General features: G+C 38.9%; 1 protein-coding gene across 1 annotated transcript in view; it reads right to left on the minus strand.

The window, feature by feature from the left end:
- Nucleotides 1-6,903: 6,903 nt before the first annotated feature.
- Nucleotides 6,904-12,101, minus strand: part of LOC103508261 — a gene marked incomplete at its 5' end in the record, with an annotated part of 54,022 nt that continues 48,824 nt past the window's right edge. Inside the window, 2 exons of the mRNA XM_026822899.1 lie at nucleotides 6,904-7,093; nucleotides 8,622-8,877. Of these exons, the coding sequence (XP_026678700.1) occupies nucleotides 6,989-7,093; nucleotides 8,622-8,877 (361 nt within the window). The remainder of the gene's footprint in view (nucleotides 7,094-8,621; nucleotides 8,878-12,101) is intronic.

Below are 12,101 nucleotides of genomic sequence, written 5' to 3' on the forward strand. Positions count from 1 at the left end.
ATGTGCCTAATTGAAAAAAAAATAATAATAGAAAGCAACGAAATAGAATAAGCATAAGAAGGAGAAAGAAAAAGAAAGCAGAAAAAGTGGTTAAAAAAAGAAAAGAGGTAATTAAAATATAAAATATCCCACAAAAAAAGGCAAATACTTTTTCGAGTTTTATAAAAGAAATTGAGAAATTGAAATACCTAAATAAATGTGTACCTAGGTAGGTACCGAGAGAATGAAAATAAAGAAAAATAGAAAAAAAAAAAAAATGAAAATAATAATTTGACATGATAGGTAAATAACACAGGGTGTCCAAAAAATCAAGTGCAGGACAGTCCGTCATTTTGGTCCACAGATGTGCCTAATTGAAAAAAAAAAAAATAATAATAGAAAGCAACGAAATAGAATAAGCATAAAGAAGGAGAAAGAAAAAGAAAGCAGAAAAAGAGGTAATTAAAATATAAAATATCCCACAAAAAAAAAGCAAATACTTTTTCGAGTTTTATAAAAGAAATTGAGAAATTGAAATAAATAAATATGTACCTAGGTAGGTACCAAGAGAATGAAAATAAAGAAAAATAGAAAAAAAAGTGACGAAAAGAAAATGAAAATACTAATTTGACATGATAAATAACATAAAAAAACTCCCCTGAGGTCGTGGTTATGTACCGGGTTGGGTTGGGTTCGGACTGCCAAACTGTAGAAACAATATCCTATCTCAACTAGTGCGAACCCAACCCAACCCGGTACATAACCACCACCTGAATATTACCTTAAAACCCTTATCTAAAACATAAAAAGCCCGCTGAATTTAAAAAGAAGCATGCCGAATTCAATGAAACACTAAAGCAACAGTTTGTCTTTCCTTAGAGGTTGTATTACAAGAATCTCTTATGAAACGCTACACTTAAAACTATCAAGTCCACATACATACATACGTACGTACATACATACATACATACATACGTACAGACCATGGGCTAAAAATCACTTTTTTGACATCAGGGGATCCCAAAACGGATATTTCCATTTCCCGATTTTGAACATTTGGACCGATAAAAATCACTTTTTTGACATCAGGGGATCCCAAAACGGATATTTCCAACCATTTCCCGATTTTGAAAATTTGGACCGATTGCAATACTTTCATTATCAGGGGACCCCAAAACGGATATTTCCACCCATTTCCCGATTTTGAAAATTTGGACCGATTGCAATACTTTCATTACAGTATAGCCGCTAAACTGTAGTAATAGAAAGTAAAAAAATGAAAATAATAATTTGACATGATAGGTAAATAACATAAAAAAAACTCCCCTGAGGTCGTGGTTATGTACCGGGTTGGGTTGGGTTCGGACTGCAGTTTCTACAGTTTGGTAAGTTACCACTCCCATGCCAAACTGTAGAAACAATATCCTATCTCAACCAGTGCGAACTCAACCCAACCCGGTACATAACCACCACCTGAATATTACCTTAAAACCCTTATCTAAAACATGAAAAGCCCGCTGAATTTAAAAAGAAGCATGCCGAATTCAATGAAACATGAAACACTAAAGCAACAGTATGTCTTTCCTTAGAGGTTGTATTACAAGAATCTCTTATGAAACGCTACACTTAAAACTATCAAGTCTTTATTAGGTTTTTTATTCATAATAATACTGATTTATCATAAACATAGGGGAATTTGAAGTAAATTTTGAGACACCTAAAAAAATAAATAATAATAATACCTAATCAGGGGACCTTAAAACGGATATTTCCACGCATTTCCCGATTTTGAAAATTTGGATCGATTGCAATACTTTCTCAACACTTAAAACTATCAAGTCTTTATTAGGTTTTTTATTCATAATAATACTGATTTATCATAAACATAGGGGAATTTGAAGTAAATTTTGAGACACCTAAAAAAATAAATAATAATAATCAGGGGACCTTAAAACTGATATTTCCACGCATTTCCCGATTTTGAAAATTTGGATCGATTGCAATACTTTCTCATTACATAGTCATAGATTCTCTGTATTTGTGCCCGATCTTAAAACAGAGTTTTCAGTTAATCCAGAGTTTCAGAAATACCTACTGTATAAATCTAATGGGTAACGTCAAAGAAAACCCTAGATACTGTGTTAACTCTCAGTGGTAAAATGTAATAGAGAGTAACAGTTCTGATATTGCTTCAAGTGTCTCAACTTTACTTCAACTAAAAGATAAATTTACATGAAGTATTGAAGTAGGTATAGGAGTCGACATGCAAGGACAGACACAAATATCGGACCATGGATTCAATCGACGGATTCAGACTGCCAACGGCAACCGGTGTCAACCGGTCTAGACCGGCTTCAAGAACACATTACACAGGGTCCGACTTGTAGGGTTTCAAAATTGAACTAAACAGTTTAACTTGTATCTAAGTCTATTAGTAGGGAAGCGTTCAAAAAAAGATCGCAATACGTTGAAAAAATAGAAAGTAAAAAAATGATGATTAAAATATAAAAAAAAAAAATGAACTGGTGGTGGGTTTCCTATACTGGAAGATTTCACCACTTTCTCATGACATTAATTAGGGAACATTAGAGTTTCCCTTCCCTAATTATCCCCATACACAAACGTTATTAAAAGTAAAAATATCGTTTTTCCCAAGGATAATTTTTCCTACCCATAAATATTTACTAGTATGTAATGGGTTTGGAATGAGCTTTTGCGATCTTTTTCTGACATAACTGAAGGAGCTCCATTTACAACAGGATATTGAGACTTAAATGGAATAAAATTGTAGCAATGCCTCCAAAGAAGCCGATTGTATAAGGTCTGCGCCGAACATTGGAAGCCTAGTCGAGCGATGCCGCCTGAATCTAAAGTTAGAAACCCACTATCATCACCTCATGTCACGCGAGCTCACGTGGCATGATATTAGTGGCTGTCCTGAACGAAATTATCTATAATATATGGAAAACTTTGAACTATGTACATCTTTCTGACTCCACTTGAGCTTACGTGAATGTAGCAATGCCTCCAAAGAAGCAGGTAGTATAAGGTCTGCGCCGAATATTGGAGGCCTAGTCGAGCAATGCCGCCTGAATCTAAAGTTAGAAACCCACTATCATCACCTCACGTCACGCGAGCTCACGTGCCGTGATAGTAGTGGCTGTCCTGAACGAAATTATCTATAATATATGGAAAACTTTGAACTATGTACATCTTTCTGACTCCACTTGAGCTTACGTGAAGTGATAGTAGTGTAGCTGTCCTGAAAGAAATTACCTACAATAATATGATAAAACTTTGAACTACATCTTTCTGACTCCACTTGATGTGACGTGCCGAGATGTGATGCTAGTGTGTTTCTACCTAAAGTCGCCCACTACGCTTCTATGTGACAGGTTGGCAGGCCTTATGCTTCCTGCTTCGGATATAGGATCGACAATTTATTTACAATCACCACAGAGGCAATGTGGCCATCACAGAGAGAATACTTTACGTCTAAAGAAAATTGTCCTACACTTCTTACGAAATAATTATTACTAATGCTTTATTTGGACGGCCAGCGTACATCTTACGTACGCCCACTACGCTTCTATGTGACAGGTTGGCAGGCCTTATGCTTCCTGCTTCGGATATAGGATCGACATTTTATTTACAACCACCACAGAGGCAATGTGGCCATCACAGAGAGAATACTTTACAAACTTTACGTCTAAAGAAAATTGTCCTACACTTCTTACGAAATAATTATTACTAATGCTTTATTTGGACGGCCAGCGTACATCTTACGTTAGCCGTCTAAAAAATCCAAAGAATTTTTTATCGTACAGGCAAATCCTCTCTATGGAGTCAATATGATTTTATCGTACAGACAAATCGCCAAAATATTTTATCGTACAGAAAAATCCCCTGACGTCAATATGATTTTATCGTACATACATTTGATTGGAGCTACACAGTCGTTTCAACTGGAATGTCGTCCAGTTGCTGTCAACAAATGCCGGCATCCTTAACGGTGACGTCCATGTAATAGTCGTCACTCGACGGCAAATACTTCTTTGAGTTGCCGTTGTGGTAGTGATTGCTTGCCGATATCTGAGAACAGAAGATGACGTGACGGTAAGAATCAACCTCAATTTTGCTCAACTTCATACACAAAAAGCCCACTCCGAGGCTTAGGTGTAGCGGCAGACAGACCTAAAGGATGGGTTAAGCTACTACGAATCTCAATTTACCACAGGCGTCTAATATAGTAGTTGTTTCATTGCTACGAAAGAAAAACGGCGGTGGAACACTAATCTTAAAAAAAAGTATAGTAAGTACCTGTACACTCTGTTTGCTTCCCGCTACGGCGGACCCCTGCTTGTTGCCGCGTCGAAACTTGACGCATGCGGTCAGTATGATGAGACAGCTTAGCGCAAGGAGGGTGGCTGCACCCACGCACAGGTACAGCAGAGGCGCGCTACCGAGCGCAAGTAGCGAGGAACAGTTGGCGTCTTCTTCGTCGAAACCGGACGGACAGTGGCGCTTCCGATCGCACCACAACTCCGCGCTGATGCATGCATTGATTTCCGGACATCTGCGGACATGAAAATATATATTATGCTATCGGCGCAACAGGTATATTTCGGTGCAAATATGTATATAGGTATTATAAATTAATTTATATTTTTTATATTTGACTGTTCTTCGAAATAGTATATCAATACTATCAATTGAATTGGGAGAAAAAATAATGATATCCCCCTTTAAAAACATAAATGTGAAAGTAAACGCCAAGTCCAAAAGGACGTAAATATCAAAGTTGACTTGCCAAAACATTAATAAAAAAATAACACCTGACAGCCAAGGGACAGGTCCCCATTTCCACAAAAGCTAGACTTTCAAGATAATGAGATACAAAACTAACAGGGCATTACAGCTTGGTACTATTTTTGGCAGATTTTGGGCAGATCAACTTGGAAAGTTTGATTTCATGAACATGATGAAAGAATTGAAAGCTGACGTTGAAAATTTTGTATTCCGATAAAAGATCGAACTGCGTTCAACATTTCTCGAAGGTCACGGCCAAATCACAAGGATTTGAATTAGACTCATTATTATTAACCTACATAAGGCTCTTTTTTTTCAATTTTATAATGATTTTCTCGTAGGTACTTAAAAGCAGAAAAGCCTCATTTATTTTTAATGACTTCAAAACTTTTCACCCCGGAAAAGGCGGTTGATAATTATACGTATATTATAGGGTGTGAGAAGTAGAGTGTCTGCTAGTAGAGGAATATTTTAGAACAGAACTTTAATTTTTATCAGAAATAATTACGAGTGGATGCCCATCGCACTAAACCTTTGCCATTTCTCTAGCAAGGGGAATTCAGGCTGGTATACTCCCTGTTTAATGTCCCCCAGCCATACTAAGCTGATCTACTCCCTGTTTAACGTCCTCCAGCTAGACTAAGCTGGTCTACTCCCTGTTTAACGTCCTTCAGTCTCCTACGTGTGTGCCGTGTACTTGGAGTAACATTTCTGATGTTCTTTTGTGAAACTTTTCCTCGTGGTAAAAAAAAAAAAATTGGGGGAATAAAGAGAAGAGGGGAAAGGAAGGAAGGAAGAGAAAAAAAGAAAGGGAGAAAGGGGAAAAGAAAGGGAGGAAAAAGAAAGGAAGAAAGGGGAAAAAGAAAGGGAAAAAGGGGGAAAAGGGGGAAAAAGAAAGGAAGAAAGGAGAAAAGAAAGGGAGAAAGGGGAAAAGAAAGGAAGAAAGGGGAAAAGAAAGGAAGAAAGGGGAAAAAGAAAGGGAGAGAGGAGAAAAAGAAAGGAAGAAAGGGAAAAGAAAGGCGGGAAAAGAAAAGGAGAAAGGGAAAAAGAAAGGGGGAAAAAGAAAGGGGAAAAGAAAGGGGGAAAAAGAGAGGGAGAAAGGGGAAAAGAAAGGGGGAAAAAGAGAGGGAGAAAGGGGAAAAGAAAGGGGAAAAAAGAAAGGGAGAGAGGGGAAAAAATAAAGGAAGAAAGGGGACAAAGAAAGGAAGCAAGGGGACAAAGAAAGGAAGCAAGGGGACAAAGAAAGGAAGCAAGGGGACAAAGAAAGGAAGAAAGGGGGAAAAGAAAGGAAGAACGGGGGGAAAGAAAGGGAAAGAGAAAAAAGAAAGGGAGAAAGCAGGGGAGAAAGAGAAAGAAAAAAATAAGGAGGGGAGAAAAGGGGGAAAAAGAAACGGAAAGAGAGATAAGGAAAGGAAGAAAAGGGAGAAAAGAAAGAGAGAAAAAGAAAGTTAGAGAAGGGGGGAAAAGAAAAGGGAGGAAAGAAAATGAGGGAATAAAAAAATAAAGGAAGAAAAGGGGGGAAAAAGAAAAGGGAAAGAGGGAGAAAATAAAATGGAGGAAGGGAAAAGGAAAAATCTGGCACAAGTAAGACTCTTAACCACATGCTCTCTAAGGAACCTAAGCCCCCCTCACACTCATTCAACCGCAGTACCTACTTATTCATACACCGGTCCGTGTTCACGATTTTATTGAGGGGGGCCCAGATTTTTTTTTTCTTTTACATAAACCATTTGTATTTTTATCATTTTTCTACTTATTGTTTCATTACAATTTTTCATCAGTACCTAAATGGTTTCTTCAAATTAAATTGATCCCAAGGGCAAGGAAAACCTCGACCCTTCAAAAATGGAGTGTGCCTGAAGCCATATGTGTTCAAAAGTTCAAATCTACTCTAGTCCCCCATAAAAATCCTTATTTTGAACATAAAGAAGTTTCAAATTGGCCAGCGTACATCTTACGTTAGCCGTCTAAAAAATCCAAAGAATTTTTTATCGTACAGGCAAATCCTCTCTATGGAGTCAATATGATTTTATCGTACAGGCAAATCCTCTCTATGGAGTCAATATGATTTTATCGTACAGACAAATCGCCAAAATATTTTATCGTACAGAAAAATCCCCTGACGTCAATATGATTTTATCGTACATACATTTGATTGGAGCTACACAGTCGTTTCAACTGGAATGTCGTCCAGTTGCTGTCAACAAATGCCGGCATCCTTAACGGTGACGTCCATGTAATAGTCGTCACTCGACGGCAAATACTTCTTTGAGTTGCCGTTGTGGTAGTGATTGCTTGCCGATATCTGAGAACAGAAGGGAGAGGACGGTAAGAATCAACCTCAATTCAATGAAATCACGATTTTTTTAACAAGTTTGACAGAGGGATCTGTACCTGCTAAAGTCTTATCGTCCCGAAATCGAAGAGAGAAGGAAGACAGTATAAGAGAAAGCCAGCCGTTCCGAGAACGAACATTATCACATCAGGATAAAATCCCCCTCGCGCTTACAAGCATTGCTTTTACGAATAGGCATGAAACTTTTACATATGTTCTGTTCGAAATGGTGTATTACCAATAAATGGAAACTTAAAAATACTGTACATACATCGCCGGGAATCATGTAAAGTATATTTTGATAAAGAAAGTAGACCACACATTGCACCTACCTGTACACTCTGCTTGTTTCCCGCTACGGCGGACCCCTGCTTGTTGCCGCGCCGAAACTTGACGCATGCGGTCAGTATGATGAGACAGCTTAGCGCAAGGAGGGTCGCTGCGCCCACGCACAGGTACAGCAGAGGCGCGCTACCGAGCGCAAGTAGCGAGGAACAGTTGGCGTCTTCTTCGTCGAAACCGGAGGGACAGTGGCGCTTACGATCGCACCACAACTCGGCGCTGATGCATGCGTTGATTTCCGGACATCTGCGGACATGGAAATATATATTATGCTATTAGTTATTTATAATTGCTGAATATATTCTGCTCTAAATACACAAGACCTAGTTTGCGGAAGTAAAGCTTTTCAGTCTCATTCTGGCAGTATCATCATCAATTATATCAATCCTGGGATTGGTTGATAGCTCTCCACGCTTCTCTATCTGATGCCTTCCTCTTCATCTCCGTGTATGATCTGGATCCGGAGTATCTCACAATATTAGTGAGATACTCCGAATACTCTTATATTAGTGTAACAGGTATTGGTTTTCCGGTGTACGGGTGACACTACCATACTATTCTCCTATTAACTTACAAAGTTCCTTTTCGGTTTGGAAACGATGCGCAGTCTAAAACCTCTTTTCAGCCTACAGCAGTCGTCTCCGGGAGATCGATGCAAATATGTGTGTAACTTATGGATATATGTAATATATATTTTTTAGAAACTTAATTTATATTTTATATGACAGTTCCCCGAAATATTGTATCAATTGACTTGGCGAGTTGCCGTTGTGGTAGTGATTGCTTGCCGATATCTGAGAACAGAAGGGAGAGGACGGTAAGAATCAACCTCAATTCAATGAAATCACGATTTTTTTAACAAGTTTGACAGAGGGATCTGTACCTGCTAAAGTCTTATCGTCCCGAAATCGAAGAGAGAAGGAAGACAGTATAAGAGAAAGCCAGCCGTTCCGAGAACGAACATTATCACATCAGGATAAAATCCCCCTCGCGCTTACAAGCATTGCTTTTACGAATAGGCATGAAACTTTTACATATGTTCTGTTCGAAATGGTGTATTACCAATAAATGGAAACTTAAAAATACTGTACATACATCGCCGGGAATCATGTAAAGTATATTTTGATAAAGAAAGTAGACCACACATTGCACCTACCTGTACACTCTGCTTGTTTCCCGCTACGGCGGACCCCTGCTTGTTGCCGCGCCGAAACTTGACGCATGCGGTCAGTATGATGAGACAGCTTAGCGCAAGGAGGGTCGCTGCGCCCACGCACAGGTACAGCAGAGGCGCGCTACCGAGCGCAAGTAGCGAGGAACAGTTGGCGTCTTCTTCGTCGAAACCGGAGGGACAGTGGCGCTTACGATCGCACCACAACTCGGCGCTGATGCATGCGTTGATTTCCGGACATCTGCGGACATGGAAATATATATTATGCTATTAGTTATTTATAATTGCTGAATATATTCTGCTCTAAATACACAAGACCTAGTTTGCGGAAGTAAAGCTTTTCAGTCTCATTCTGGCAGTATCATCATCAATTATATCAATCCTGGGATTGGTTGATAGCTCTCCACGCTTCTCTATCTGATGCCTTCCTCTTCATCTCCGTGTATGATCTGGATCCGGAGTATCTCACAATATTAGTGAGATACTCCGAATACTCTTATATTAGTGTAACAGGTATTGGTTTTCCGGTGTACGGGTGACACTACCATACTATTCTCCTATTAACTTACAAAGTTCCTTTTCGGTTTGGAAACGATGCGCAGTCTAAAACCTCTTTTCAGCCTACAGCAGTCGTCTCCGGGAGATCGATGCAAATATGTGTGTAACTTATGGATATATGTAATATATATTTTTTAGAAACTTAATTTATATTTTATATGACAGTTCCCCGAAATATTGTATCAATTGACTTGGGAAAAATTATGATATCCCCTCTAAAAAAAACACAAATGTGAAAGTAAACGCCAAGTCCAAAAAGACGTATCTATCAACATTGACTTGCCAAAACATTTATAAAAAATTAACACCCAACAGTCAAGGGTCAGGTCCCCATTCCACAAAAGCTAGCCTTTCAAGATGGTGATTGGTGAGATACAAACTAACAGGTCATTACAGCTTGGTACCAATGGTACCATTTTTGGCAGATTTTGGGCAGATCAACTAGGAGTTTGATTTTATGGACGTAATGAAGGGATTGAAAGCTGACGTTTAAAATTTTGCATTCCGATAAAAGATCAAACTGCGTTCAACATTTCTCGAAGGTCACGGCCAAATCACAAGCATTTGAATTAGACTCATTATTATTAACCTACATAAGGCTCTTTTTTTTCAATTTTATAATGATTTTCTCGTAGGTACTTAAAAGCAGAAAAGCCTCATTTATTTTTAATGACTTCAAAACTTTTCACCCCGGAAAAGGCGGTTCATAATTTATTATACGTATATTATAGGGTGTGAGAAGTAGAGTGTCTGCTAGTAGAGGAATATTTTAGAACAGAACTTTAATTTTTATCAGAAATAGAAACGTAGATAAGAACTCGGGAGGGTTTCCACATTTTAAAGGACTTTAACCCACTATTTTTACAGTGAGATGTCTGGGAAAAAGTCTCAATCAGCCCTAGGGTGATTGCTTGGGGCTGACATTTGGTTTTGGCAACAAAAAAATTCTGAGTGGATCCCTTCGCACTCAACCTTTGCTATGTCTTTAGCAAAAGAAATTTCAAGCTGGAATCCTCTCTGCTATTTAGAACAGACAAAAGAACTTTAATTTCTATCAGAAATAGAAAGCCTATAAACCTCTGTTTCTGAGTGGATCCCTTCGCACTCAACCTTTGCTATTTCTTTATAGCAAAGGAAATTTCAAGCTGGAATCCTCTCTGCTATTTAGAACAGACAAAAGAACTTTAATTTCTATCAGAAATAGAAAGCCTATAAACCTCTGGAGGTTTCCCAGATTAAAGATGTAAAAAGGACTTTAACCCATTATTTGTTCAGTGAGATTCGAACCCAGGACGCTTTACCATTGGGCTAACATCTTCCAAACTATGAAAATAACATACTTGGATGACACGTAAAGACCCGTTGAGTGCCTTTGACGTATGGTGTAGGTGAGTGTGGGTAGCAACCTAGCAACTTTAGAGTTCGAACCCAGGACCTTCCGAATAGCAAGCGCTTTACCACTGGGCTAACATCTTCCAAGCTAACATACTTGGATGACACGTAAAGACCCGTTGAGTGCCTTTGACGTATGGTGTAGGTGAGTGTGGGTAGCAACCTAGCAACTTTAGAAACCAACATAGCAAAACTTTGACTTCTCGTTTCTAACTTTCAAGCTTTTAACAGTTTGGTTTACCACATTTATTGGCGCCCATGAGTACCAGAGGCCTATGGTTTGTTGTACCTCAGGGGAAAACATTGGTCGTGAAGGAAATTGAAAGTGGGGCGAAATCGGTACCGGCAGGTGAAAAATTTTGGGGTACTGTAAACCTCGTCGTCTTCTTCTTTCTTCATTCTTAATCGCCTTCTTCTTTTTATTCTTCTTCTCCTTCGTCTTCTTTTTTCCCTCCTAATCTTTCCTCTATTGATTTTTCTTTTTCTTCTCCTTCTTCTTCTTTTTTCTATCTTCCTCCTTCGTCTTCTCCTTCTTCCTCTACTTCGTCTTCCTTCTTCTTCCTCCTTCTTTTTTCTATCTTCCTCCTTCGTCTTCTCCTTCTTCCTCTACTTCGTCTTCCTTCTTCTTCCTCTACTTCGTCTCCGTCTTCTCCTTCTTCTCATTTTCCTCCTTCTTCGTCTTCTTCTCTTCCTCCTCCTGTTCTATTTAAGTGCTTTTCTTTATATTTTGGGAAGTTGTTCCACATACCCAGGTAGGTATTATACGTGCCGCCAACGGGGCAACAACTGTGGGTAGATATGTATGTTTTCTTCGCGAGTTTCCCTCTTTTCCCTTTACGTGTACTCTTGATGTTTTTGTTTTCTTCAGAATTTTCCTACGTGTGTGCCGTGTACTTGGAGTAACATTTCTGATGTTCTTTTGTGAAACTTTTCCTCGTGGTAAAAAAAAAAAAATTGGGGGAATAAAGAGAAGAGGGGAAAGGAAGGAAGGAAGAGAAAAAAAGAAAGGGAGAAAGGGGAAAAGAAAGGGAGGAAAAAGAAAGGAAGAAAGGGGAAAAAGAAAGGGAAAAAGGGGGAAAAGGGGGAAAAAGAAAGGAAGAAAGGAGAAAAGAAAGGGAGAAAGGGGAAAAGAAAGGAAGAAAGGGGAAAAAGAAAGGGAAAAAGGGGGAAAAGGGGGAAAAAGAAAGGAAGAAAGGAGAAAAGAAAGGGAGAAAGGGGAAAAGAAAGGAAGAAAGGGGAAAAAGAAAGGGAAAAAGGGGGAAAAGGGGGAAAAAGAAAGGAAGAAAGGAGAAAAGAAAGGGAGAAAGGGGAAAAGAAAGGAAGAAAGGGGAAAAAGAAAGGGAGAGAGGAGAAAAAGAAAGGAAGAAAGGGAAAAGAAAGGCGGGAAAAGAAAAGGAGAAAGGGAAAAAGAAAGGGGGAAAAAGAAAGGGGAAAAGAAAGGGGGAAAAAGAGAGGGAGAAAGGGGAAAAGAAAGGGGGAAAAAGAGAGGGAGAAAGGGGAAAAGAAAGGGGGAAA

The sequence above is a fragment of the Diaphorina citri genome, unplaced genomic scaffold, assembly GCF_000475195.1.
Source record: "Diaphorina citri unplaced genomic scaffold, Diaci psyllid genome assembly version 1.1 scaffold380, whole genome shotgun sequence".
In the NCBI taxonomy this organism is placed as follows: domain Eukaryota; kingdom Metazoa; phylum Arthropoda; class Insecta; order Hemiptera; family Psyllidae; genus Diaphorina; species Diaphorina citri.